General features: G+C 37.3%; 1 protein-coding gene across 1 annotated transcript in view; it reads right to left on the bottom strand.

Annotated features, from left to right (window-relative positions):
* The window catches only part of ITPR2 (inositol 1,4,5-trisphosphate receptor type 2), a 498,632-nt gene that overhangs the window by 68,101 nt on the left and 417,473 nt on the right, over nucleotides 1–13,058 (bottom strand). The window contains exons 50-52 of the mRNA XM_044226478.1: nucleotides 8,729–8,893; nucleotides 5,464–5,659; nucleotides 1,605–1,697 (exon numbers count right to left, since the gene is read on the bottom strand). Coding sequence (XP_044082413.1) covers nucleotides 1,605–1,697; nucleotides 5,464–5,659; nucleotides 8,729–8,893 — 454 coding nt within the window. The remainder of the gene's footprint in view (nucleotides 1–1,604; nucleotides 1,698–5,463; nucleotides 5,660–8,728; nucleotides 8,894–13,058) is intronic.

Genomic DNA, 13,058 nt, shown 5'->3' with positions numbered 1-13,058 from the left:
ACACAGAGAGAGTAAACATATTGCTTCATAGAATCAGGATCCAAGAAGATATCACGAACCCCGTGGCATGTGAGAACAGGAAGGGGCTTGAAATCTAGAGATCACTAGTCCAAGAAACCCCTCATCTATTACTGGGACAAGCTGGGATGGCCTTGGATTCTTACTTGGCAGAAATACATAAAAATAAAAGCATCGTTTTATATTTGAAATCCCAAACTCCTAATTACATGGGTACGGGACAGGCAATTATGGCTTGACAGCTGAACCAGGGAAGAAAGGCATTTTAGCCGAGTCAGCCACATATGGGTCAAGGGTAGGGTGTGATTCCAAATTCCACGATCCAGAATATGATAACTCCGCTCAGTGTCTTGCCCTGGAGTGTGACATCAAGAGTCACTGCTAGACTGTGTGAGGAAGGCTGTGGAAACTGGAGCTGTTTAAAGTGGAGGATGCATGGAACAGGATTTTAGAAATTGCAGAGCACAGTAAAGCTGCGCAAGCAAGGAATGAGCTGGTTTGTCGTTTGGAAGCCTGCACTGGCTAGCCAGGCCTTAGTGGGGGAAGAAGTCTTGGAGGCAGCTGTTCTCAGTTCTTAGAGCTGCTGGGACTTTGGGATGGAATGTGCATGTATGTATTTCTCCCTTTAGGTCATAAAGCATGAAAGATTTTGTTTGTAGAAGGCATGATACATTTTCCCTAGTGCAGCAATCCAACATCTCAAGGAAAAAGGCAGCTTGGGAAGGGCCGCCCTTTCACTAGCATCTGACGAATGTGCTCCCAGATGGAAACGGAGGACTCCAGCCCCACACTGGCCTTATTTACATTTCCATCCCTCGTCTTCCCCCAGTCCAATTTTGCCCTTCCTAGATGTAACACAGACTAACGCCACTCCTTTTTAATATATAAAACTCTTGAAATATTTAAAGATATATACTCTCTAAATCATTGCTGCTTCTGGAAAGAGATCACTAATTCCTTCTACAGCTCATTAAATTTCACATATGCCATAGTTTCCAAACCATTGAGAACAATTTAGAGTTTAAAAAATTCTTTTTATGAGCACGGTTCCATTTGCTCCTTTGGAAACAGAGAAAGTATCATATTCTCTCTGTCTCTCTGTCTGCTCTCTCTCTCTCCCTCCCTCTCTGGGCAAACCATCTGAACTAGGTCCAGGAAATTTGCATAACGTATCTAAGACAGACAGCTAGAAAGTGGAAAGCCCAGGATTATACCAAGCCTTTTGAGTTCTAAGCCCGTGCATTTCCTGATTCTTTGTTAAAGGCTGTATAATTAGAAGGGTCTCCGTGTGGCATGGGTTTGCAATATAGTTACAGTATTTTTAGCAGCAGTCCCACAGAGTAAATCTGATAAATTCTCATGAATAGAAATAATATAAGGAATGGTGGGGTGGGGATGCAAAATGACAGATACAGGAATCCTTTCTCTAGGCTGAAATTTTTGGGTCCTTTTACCTAAACGCCGTGATTCTATTTCAACCCACCATGAAATTCTTAGAGCAACTCCTTTAGCAGTAATAACATTTTCCAAAAAAACATAACTGCAAAGTATCAAGTTAGTACTGTTCTGGGGCCCTTTTCACAGACCTGTATTTGAAGCCGGTATTGTGGGTGAGCAGCTGTCCTTTTCACATGTTTCCATCGTTGAAGTTAAAGTCATAGTAGGAACTTCATTACTACCTGAGAACACACAAATCAGAATATGGTATAGAGACAAATATGCAAATGACAAGCAAAGAACATACGTTTGTAAAGGCACATAAATCAAAGGCACTACCACTCCAATGTAGCTGTGCTTCTGAAGTCTTCTTTAGCAAGTTGGTTTGGAACTCTGAACACAGTTTTGTGTATGGAAGCAATTTTATAAATAGAGAATAGGTTCACAGGCCAATCCACTATAAGCTTCTTATATCTTTATTAATAATAATGTAGACCTTAACCACTATGTGTAACAATGTTTTGACGGCCAAGTGCATTCACGGATCAGACCTGGGATGCCAGAAACACACTTCCCCCAAAGCAGTTGGTGTTCCCTGAGCTCCAAGCCACTGGTCAGTCCCTATAGCAGGTTGAGACTTGCCTGTCACGGCAGTTCTAACAGTGAAGTTGGGGGTTTGGGGAGCAGAGTTTATAAATGTAAGAATCTTTTGTCAGATCCTACTCAGGATCTTTCTTTTCTTCCTTTGTTCCCAAAGATCCACCTGCTTGCTCATGTACCACCTTCTTCCCTGGCCAGAATGGAACAGAAGATAGTAACCTTCCTTTCTGATGAGAAAACTTAATAAAACATTTCATTGCTTTTCTTAGTAACACATAGAAAGTAAAGAGGTTTGTACCTCTCAAACCAATGTTGCAAACAAAGTCATCAAGGAAAGTCCATAATAAGTTGGAGGGACAGGAGTAAGTTCATTTTTATATACAAAGTGGTGAGGAAATATTCACATGCATCTGAGAGCAATACCACAACAAGGCTACCCCTATTCTTTGATGAGATGAGGGCAGAAGTGGCAAAAGGGAGAGCTAGAGTTAGGATGTTTGATCGGGATAAGGACCAGGCAATAGGATTAGGTTGTCTGCCTCAATAGCCCTGGAGCTGAGAGAGACGGAGCCCAGCCAGAGAAGGGAAGCCACACATTTGCCGCCATCACTCCTGCCCCCTCACTGGGCCAAACTTGGGGGAAAGGGTGGGTACATCATTTGGTGCTGGAGTGGGTTTCTGGTGGTCAGAGAGAGAGAGAGAAAGCAAGCGATGGGGTTTCTGAGTGTGTCCTGGTGGCCATTCCCTTACTTTATACTTTCTGATCCACGCGAGGCTCTGATGATGCCCAGCGGAGGCCTTGCAGACCTAACAACTAGGGAATATCAAGGGGCAGAGACAGGATACTACTGGAGCGGCGGGAGTGAAGGACAGTTCATGTTATTCAGTGCATTAGGAGAGTGAAGTGAATTTAAGAAAGAAAACAAAGAATACAAGGCTTTTGGGGGAAGGGTAAAACTGAAGGAGACATAGGATTTACATACAGAAAGGTGGGGGGCAATCCCAGACGCAGTTTGTATCACAAAAGGCCCAGAGGCCAGCAAAGGCACAGACATGGGAGCAGAGTGACCTGAGCTCCCAGACTGATGTTTAAAATCAAGCCAGGGGAGACCCCAGCGAAGTTTTTGAGTCAATGAGAGACCCAATCAGAACGGTGCTTAGAATGAATGAATCGAGCAGAACAGGCTGAAGAAGAGGGAGCCACAGGGGAGGTTCCTGCAGTCTTCTGGGTGAGAGGAAACAGGGATGGGAAACTGGAGGGCGGCACTGAGGATGGGGAAGGAAGGACACATGTGAGAAACCGTGATCTCCGCTTGTCAACAGAAACTGCCTCCAGCTCCCTGGGCTTTTTAACCCCGTCAAGCGGCCGCTCTTCCTCTATCCAGCGCCGGTTCCACTGGTCCCAGAGGGAGGATCTGCATTTTCCTCAGTTCCCAATGCCATTTGCAAATTATCCATCCTCCACTCTCAAAGGCGCCTGTGATGCACTGAGATTGGGCTCTGGCACTCTCAACCTCCCCTCGGGGCTCCCGTCTCCTGGCTTTCCGATGACTACCTCCTACTCCCTGAGCAACTGCGGACTTCTGCACTCTAGATGTCACTTGCTAGGCATGTTATTCTTGATAATTTCACTCAACTTTGGGAGTCAATGGCGCTCAATACTTGAAAAAATAAACTTTATGCTATTTACCAACGACATGCAAGATGGCATTACAAATTAAATTAAAAATATTATGAAAGCAAGGGTGCTTTTCCCAGAGAACAGTATCACATTCATTCTCAGCCAATGCAACAAAAATTCTCAATCTTTGAAGAATCAAAGAGTTTAATTTTGTTAAATGTTCTCGTAATCAAGATTTTGATAGTATATATGAATGCTTTCTCTTATTTAAAAGTTTTTTTTAATAAATACGCATATTTTTTATAAAGGTCTTGACAATTTAGGTCTAATGTTGCCCATTTTGTAAGAAAAAAGAGAGAAGATATTTTTGTATAACTAAGAAAAATATATTCATAATGACACTGCCTTTTTAAGTAACACAAAAATACTTACTACTAGATTCATAAAACAATAACCATGGGACACCTTTGGATGCAGGAATCATGACGCTTTAGCTGCAGACTCACCCTGTACTGAACAACTCAATGTGATCCTGCCTAGTAAATAACAAATAATTAAAATTGAAGATTTTTGAGAATAGATAGTATATGATTCACAGATAGTTTTGTGGAGTTTTGGAGGCTATTTATAGATAGGAGCTTTTCTTCCAAATATTTAAAACTATAAAACTCTGGAAAAAGTAGCATTTAAGGGAGAAGAGGAAAAGTAGTGACAAAATATTTCATGTAAATTCGGTCTCAAGTTTAACAACTGAATCTATGGAGATGACGTTCCTATTCTGTGCTCTGATCACTTAGACTTAATAATAGCCCTGTGTACCATTTAATTATCCCATAGCCTAAGAAAGATACTACCAAATGTCATCAATTTAATAATCAAGAAATGTTTATTAAAGGCAAGAAAGAATATTGTTAATAAATCACCACTAATTACATCATACCTTTAAATGTAAGGGCTTGAGGGGAAAGTCATTTTGTGGTTTCTATTCTCATAGGCTACAGAATCATCCAGAGAAACAAGCAGCAAAGTATAGAACTATGATTTGTATCCAGCAAAGCAGGAGAGAAGGAAAAAGAGTAACAAAGAAATTTAACCTGAACAACAAAAGGTAGGCATGGGGGAAGAAGCAGCCATTAGAAAAGATGATGAATAAAAATTCAAAGTAAGATGGAAAGAATAAGCCCGCACACCCCAGGAATCACAATAAGTGTAAATGGGTGATGCTTAACCAATCAGACAACAGAAATAAATGTCGTCCAGAAATTGTGACAACACATACTGATGAACTCAGCTCCTTAATGACAGTATTCTGAGCATTTTTTCCATATCTAATTTCTTACTACCTGATGGTTTCCAAATCAAAACATTTACCATTTTCAAATCTTTAACTATAATCAATACATCCTACTGTGAGCAAACATATATGGAATAATGGTTATGAATGATGCTAGATGTTCTTGGGGGAGACAGGAAAAAGGAGGAAGAGAATCCCAAAGCCATTATCCCCCACTGACGTCGCTGGCCGTGTCGGAATAGAGTCAGCACTGGTGAAACTTACTCCCTGAGATGGAGCCCACATGATGCTTCTTAAATCACGATTTTCCTATACCCACTGACAGTGGATGGCGGGAGAACCCTTCACATTCATGAGCGCTCAGTGAATGAGAACACGTTTTCTAAGGAATGAAAGGAAACACCTCCTCCATTAGTGCTCATTTGTAACTCTCCTAAGCTGTGGACGAGTCGAATCTGCCATAAGAATGGTCTTGTAGTGGGAGCAGCAATACCTGTCACAGGAGTTCTGTTTTTCAGCCGGTCCACCTCCATCGTGAAGTCGTCCTTCAGGAAAAGGAACCCAACAATGGAAAACAGGTAGACGAGGATGAGCGCCAGGACGGCGGTTAGAATGATGGAGCGGCCATTCCTCGTGACGCTCTTTATGACATTAAGCAGAGTCTCTTCTCTGTACACCAAATCAAAAAGCTACAGAAATAAAACAAGGGGAAAAAAAATGCAGCGGTGCAAAAGCTGAATAAACATAAAAAGTGGTTACGAATACAGATGTAAGCCATTTTGGTTTATCTGTGAAAAAAAATAACGACTTGACCGATACCTTAAAAACACACCAAGATGCATGTGTTGTCTACAGTTGGAGCACATTAATAAACTGTTTTTCAATAACGATAACTCTAACACAGCACATTGTGTACATCTGTTGGTTTCATAACCAACATAATTTCAATTTTGTACGATACAGAAATAGCATAGCTTCAAATTTGAATTTAGAAAAATTATAATACTGTACTTAACCAACTTAACGACTTACTCTTTATTTTTAGCCTCACTGATATTCTGCAGTTGTCTCTGCAATACGTAAGATACCTAGAGTGAAAATGCTGAATTATGTCTACCTAAGTGATGAATAATTGACAGAGTCATCAGCCATTATTGTTTAATCAAGGAATTAGGAGTGAAGTTGCTAAAACAATTTTATGAGCCTGCTGCACTAGAAAAGATGGGAATTTTTAAAATATTTGAGAAATGGAAGCACCTTTCCTTACTGAAGCAGTATAGCGAGGGCAAAACCTATTACTTTAGTATGTAATTTTGGAAACAGAAATATAAGCAAAAATATGACACTTTTTAAAAAAAAATTTTCACTTCCTTTACTGGGTTATTATTCATTTTGTGTTTAGAAAGCCTCTGCACTAGTTAAGAACCTAGGTATGTGTTTGCTCTCTGGAGTCAACACCAAGAATGGTTTTATTTATTGCTATATTATTAAGTTGAAATTATACATTAATTAGCAAGTATATGTCATATTATCAAAAGCTGGTTAAAAGCAATAAGTGAACATTCATTTAAAAAGTCACAAATATCTGTTTGGAAATGAACAGTATTTTAAAAATCGAAATAATTAAGGTTTGTCTCCTGCTATCTGTGGGCAGTGATTAGAATTTCTGAATTAATTGAAGGGATGCATTATCAGTGTCAGAGTACCTGAAGAAACACCAGGGCCTGTCCCCTGTCTTACTGAGTTACTTTTTACTCAGTTTTACTGAGTACTGAGTTACTTTCCAGTTTAATTCTAGTTTTGCAAATAAGTGCTATAAACCTATTACCTTGTTTGCTTACCCTAGGAAACTGATATTTATCAATATCATATGCAAAAAAAAAAAAGTTTAACTATTTTGCTATGTGCTTAGCCTTCTGAAGGGAGCAGCAACTTCTAGAAACAAAGTCAATATTTCTCAGGACAAACAAATTAATTAATGCAAATTCAACTTCCAAACTATTGACATTGCCTTATTTAACTTACTTAAGCATTTAGTTGATGTAAAAGTAGATTTTTCTTTACTTTAGGTCAACAGTGACTTAAAGAAAAGGCCTGGAAATGGGCTTTAGGTCACTTCTCCATGGTTTCTAAAAGTTTATAGCTTTCAGGAGCCCCGCTAGATTTCTGCTAAAAATGCTTATTTCTGGGCCCCATTCCATACCCAGGAGTCAGAATCTTGAGGAGGCAAAAAACGTGTAAGACGTTGGACAGATTGATTGTTCTTTTTGTTTATTTCTGAAAGGAAAATCTAGAGTGTGGTTTTTACTATTTTTGATAAAAGATTGGTATTTGTGGATAAAACCAGAAACACATAATCATGTATTTTTTAAAATATAAAACATATTTTTAAAAATATGTTTCAATGCCATTTTGGCATTATGTCATTGTAATTTCCTCCTAAATCTCTAAGTGTCAAAATGGACAATATCCTTTTCACCAGCAACCCAGTGAACACAAATTAGCATCACTAATGTAAGATTAGAACAATAAAAAACAAGAGGAAAATACAACTGGGAAATAAGGTTAAGTAACATAAATTAAAAGTAACACTATTATCAATAGCTCATATGCTAATTCAAACATACCTTTATTTTCTCAGTTGCCTTTCTTTGGAAAAGATTTAATAAATCCTTTCACATGTTTTTCATATTATCTCTTTAGTGAATCTTGATAGTACAAATCTATCATACTAGACCTATGCATTTTCCAGACAAGAAGGTTGGAGCACAAAAACGTTACAGAGTATTACATGTCACAGTCAGGTCAAAGTGCTGAGTGTAATGGGACTTCATATATCATGGACGTGTTTTTAAAAAAATGGATTTTTTTTTTTTTTCGGTAAATTAGAGCAGAAAGGGAATTCATTTGGATCCCTGGAACAGAAAAAACTACTTTTGATTGTTGAATCCTCTAACTTAACTACCTAAAAGATAACTTTGTATCAGAGCAGAAGGGACAAATCTACTCTTCCCAGGGGCTCTTTTAAGTGCTTGACACGTAAATGGAAAATTGGCTTCTTTTCTGTCTTCCTGCATTGGTTTGCTAGCCAGGTAACAGGAAAGCAGCAGCCGATGGATTTTTCCCTTGAGAGCCAAGCAGACAGGGTCAGCATAATGTTTCTACATCTTCAACTGAGGTATCGGGAATTATTTTTTTGGGTAGTGGTCTCCACTGCATGTCTGTCATGGGTTGGAGATATAAATAAACGGCTCCTATGACATCATGATATTAACCTGGTAGTGCTTTAGGTTTCAAAACATTATGTATTTATATAGCCTCCTCTCCTAGTTTATGGCTATAGATCAGTCTATACGTAGGAAGTAAAACTGATAACCTGAAAAAAACATCTAGAAGAAACGTGAAATTCTGCTTAATGAATCGGACATGTGTAGATAAGCTTCACAGCAATGACACGTTAAATCTGAAATGAAGATTTCGAACAACTTACTGTCTTTTTGCGAGGTTGACAGTTTACCCCTCCTTTTATTTATATGCCATTCTAAAGTCACAATAATATTTGTTATAAATGAAGTACAATGATTCCAGGGCTAAGAAAATACATGATTTTCCTAGGAAATCCTAAAAATTACATAATTTGTTCTAAATGTCAGGCCCTGCTTAAAAAAAAAAAAAAAAAATCAAAGGAAGAAGCATAAGAAGCAGGAGCATTGTGTTATTTTTTCCAGCAGGGATTGTCCACATGGAGAAGTACTCACCAGGAAGCTATAGAAGAATTCATGGACAAAGAGGCCCAGCATGCAAACCAGGACGTACGCCACATGGTAGAGAAAGGCCATATCCAGGATGACCGCTCGGTAGCCTCGGGTGAAGGTGCCACGATTGCCCACGAAACTCACCAGAAATACGATTTTATTACAAAGCTACAGGGAGAAAAAGATTAGATTTTACTGTCTAATTTATCCCCGAAACTCATGTAAATATCGGTCATTGACAAAAACCTAGTATTCACCAAGTCTGTGGTTTTTTTTATCTTTCCTTGTCTGGTAACTTTTGGCCTTGCTTACAAATCTGTGTGTATACATAATACACCCCAAAGCTGTAATGTTTGCAGTTCCAGGAAAAAAGAGGAGGATGATTAAGGGCCCCAGCTATGCAATCGAGGCAGACCTGAATTTAAACCCTCGCTCGCTCACTACTATTGCACAAGGTCGTGCAGCAGCTGGCCTTGATCATTTCTTTGGAAAAATTAGAGGAAAAGGATTCTGACCCTCTTCAGAGGATTAAACAATTCATAACATATATGAAGCACTTAGTACAATGACTCTTTAGATACTACTCATTGTATTTCCCATATTAAAAGTAATAGATGTAATATTTTTATTATACTGGAAATGTAATAAAAAAAATCTTTTCAGGAAATATATCTATCTTTGATTTTTTTGACCTAGACTTTCTCTACTGAATATTGTTGTAAACAAGTAAGCCATTAAAAGAGATTTTTTGCATTTAAATACATAAAAATACATATATACTTATGTAAGTGGGTTAAAGTAAATAAAATTCATGCATATATTTTCTTTTTTTTTTTTAAGATTTTTTTGAGAAAGAGAGAGAGCCCAAGTGGGAGGGAAAGAGGGAGAGGGAGAATCTTGAGCAGACTCTGAGCTGAGCATGGAGCCTGATGTGGGGCTCCATCTCATGACCCTGAGATCAGAACCTGAGCTGAAACCAAGAGTCACATGCTTAACCGACTGAGCCACCCAGGCACCCTGCATGCATATATTTTCTAAGCTCTATGTGTGGTAGTTATTCAATAAGCATTTTGGAGTTTTTATTACACTTGGTGCTATATATTTATATTAACACTATTTAAAATTGCCTTTTGTGGCACAATTTGGGAATATAGAAATGTACACAGAGATTTTTTGGGAATAACAACAATGTGTGCAATGATTTCCAGGGGCACCTGGGTGGCTCAGTGGGCTAAACCTCTGCCTTTAGCTTAGGTCATGATCCCAAGGTTCTGGAATCGAGACTGGCATTGGGCTCTCTGCTCCACAGGGAGCCTGCTTCCTCCTCTCTTTCTCTGCCTGCCTCTCTGCCTACTTGTGATCTCTGTCTGTCAAATAAATAAATAAAATCTTTGTGCAATGATTTCCAAAGAACACAGTTATCAGAAACTTAGTGCCTGATATTTGGTTCTAGAGTCACTGCATTATTTATAAACTGAAGAATTCATTTTGCAACTTAGTCATCATGGAAACAATTACAGATTTCAAATTTCAGTTTTTCTAAAGTGTTCCTGAGTTCTTCAAGCTATCTAGTGGCACCATATTTGTTTTTACATGTCCAAAGCTAACTTTGGGAAAACATGTTGTCTTTTGCATCAGCATTGATTTTTCATACATGAAAAAAAACTGCATTATGAAATGATTTTAAATAATGGGCAGAAGTGAAATTTGAGAGGTTGGAAAAACATTTCCTTCAGCTTCCTGAAGTTCAAATCAATAAATACATGAGAAATGGGCTAACACTGCATGTTGTAAAGATAGCCAAACCAAATCAACAACACGGAAGTTCAAACCTCCTCAATTTTCCCCGTGCTAATTAATGATCCTCTCAGTAATCAGTCTTTTCCATTCTTTCATCATGTTGTGAATAATTTGAATAATGTCAGACAGTAAGTTACATTTCACTATTTAGTTTCATCATCACATATTTATGTTATTGTTTAACATAGCTACAGTATAGTGATGCCTTTGTGGTTGGTAACCAAGAGTAAATTTAATATTAATGGTCTTCATTTCAAAAGCTCAGGAAATATATACAAGGTGCTCAGATTAAGTGTGGTATTTGATAATAAACAACCATGAAAATGGGAAAATACAGAATGTCTAGGTGAAGTAATAGTCAGTGTTTTACCCTTTGAATTATTTTAAGTGACTATTTAAATTTAAGTTATTTGCTTTCATTCACCCACTATATTCATCAATACAAAATAGAAATAAGAAGTTCTATAAAAAATTAAGTTAAAAATTTTAACTTAAGTAAAAAATTAAAATTAAGTAAAAAATTTTAATTTTTACTTAATTAAGTAAAAAAATTAAGTAAAAGAAAATAAAGTAAAAAATTTTCAGAAGGATGGATGATATGTTCATGACAAGTTGTTCATATGTTGTTTACTGATCTCTGTTTCCCTAAACTGAATCGTAAAAAAATTATGCAGAAAAACTATTTATAGGTCCTACACATTCAGGAAAAGTAATATGTTGAGTTCAAGTTCTCAAAAAAAAAAAAAGAATACGTTTCAGTTCTCAAGTAATGCAAAAGGAAGAACACATTTTTCCCTAAAAGGGCCTCTGCCATTTTTGCATAAAAAATAAAGGTTTGCCTTCTCTATGTAGAGGTTGGTTTTTATTTTCTTTGAACCTTGATCTAGAGCTTGGTGTTGATGGATATGTCTCTGTTCTCTTGACTAAGTCTCAAACTAGAATGGAGTTATATTGGCACTGACATCATCTGTTCCTGTAGAGATCAGAAATGAGGAGATTGTCCTTTTGTTTTGAAGTGTTCACACCAAGAAAAAAATAAAATCAAGAATAAATGATTTGGGAGGGGAAAAAAGTTTGAACTCTTTTTTCTGCATCATGAACTTGAAATGTATAAATTGTTTTTATAGAGCAATTCCATGAAGGTTGGGGATATTTATGGAAATAAGTTACAAAAACTTATTCTCCCTTTTCATGCCCTTACTTGATGTTGTCTAACCAGTCCTTCATTTGTCAATGTCATTATGCAGGCAATCTTTGTTTCTATGGCAAGATCCTTGCGGGCAGTGATAAACGGAGAGGAGAGCGTGGGAACTGGGCAAGGTGGCTAAGAGACCAGCCCCTTCTGATTTGGTGTTGAAAAGACTCGAATCAGCATACAAATAGCAATACAAATGACCATAACTGGCCCACAATATTTTTATCTTTTTCCATCTATTCTTAAAATTGCACTTCATATGTGTTCTGTTTTGTTGAGGATGGGGTGAATTATGTGATGGTGGTGGGGGGAAAGTGGGGAGAGGGGTAGGGAAACAATCAATGTAAGCTTTGGGGGCAATCTTTTAGTTATTTTTTTATATTTCAAGTTTTTACTTAAATTTTAGTTAACACATAGTGCAATATTAGTTTCAGGATTGGAATTTAGTGATTCAACACTTACATAACACCCAGTGCTCATCACAAGTGCCTTCCTTAATGCCCATTACCTATTTAGCCCATGCCCCTGCCCACACCCCCTCCAGCAGCCTTTTTTTTAAAATATTTTTTTTAATTTTTTTATAAACATATAGTGTATTATTAGCTTCAGCAGCCTTTTAAAAAGATGATTTACTAGTAGATCTTCTGAAAACAAAAGCAAAATTAATGTTCATCTGTTAATTAATGTAAAGTGAATCAAATTCATTACTTTTAATTGGGTAAATTAATGGTACAGTACAGTACTGTTTTCATATATACTTCATAATTCATTGATATGTCTTTGCAGGACTTTTAACAGTGCAATGTAATGGAAGGACACTGGACTAGAAATTGGGTCATCAGGGTTCCAGTATTGGCTCTGTCACCCATTGCTTTGGTAAATCTTTCTTGTCTCTATAGGATTTTGCATACTTACTATGTGACTAACTTATTATGTGACTAACATAACATAATAAAAAAAATAATAAAATGCCTGGAAATGAATAATCCATAAGGTGTCTCAAAGTTCTAGAATTCTATAGGATGTCCTTTAAATTTTACTCTTTTATGGGATCACAGAAATTTATAACTGCCTTTATGTTATGCTTTTTTTCCTTTTTTGTGGGGGAGGGGTCTCATTTTGGGTCTATGTTCTGACCAGGAATTCTATCCTGATCTTAATTGTGCCATGGGAAAACATGAGCTATTCTCTAGGAATGAACTATAGCCAGTAACTAAGTAAGTAAGTAAATAAATAAATACTTTCTAGTACTCCTTGAAAAGGAAAAGTGAATTTATTGAACTACATACTAACTACATTATTGTATTGCTATCAACATCAACCTTACTAAAATTTATG

This window comes from Neovison vison, chromosome 12 (assembly GCF_020171115.1).
Source record: "Neovison vison isolate M4711 chromosome 12, ASM_NN_V1, whole genome shotgun sequence".
In the NCBI taxonomy this organism is placed as follows: domain Eukaryota; kingdom Metazoa; phylum Chordata; class Mammalia; order Carnivora; family Mustelidae; genus Neogale; species Neogale vison.
Note: the sequence above shows the minus strand (reverse complement) of the source record. Positions and strands in the feature narration are given on the sequence as shown.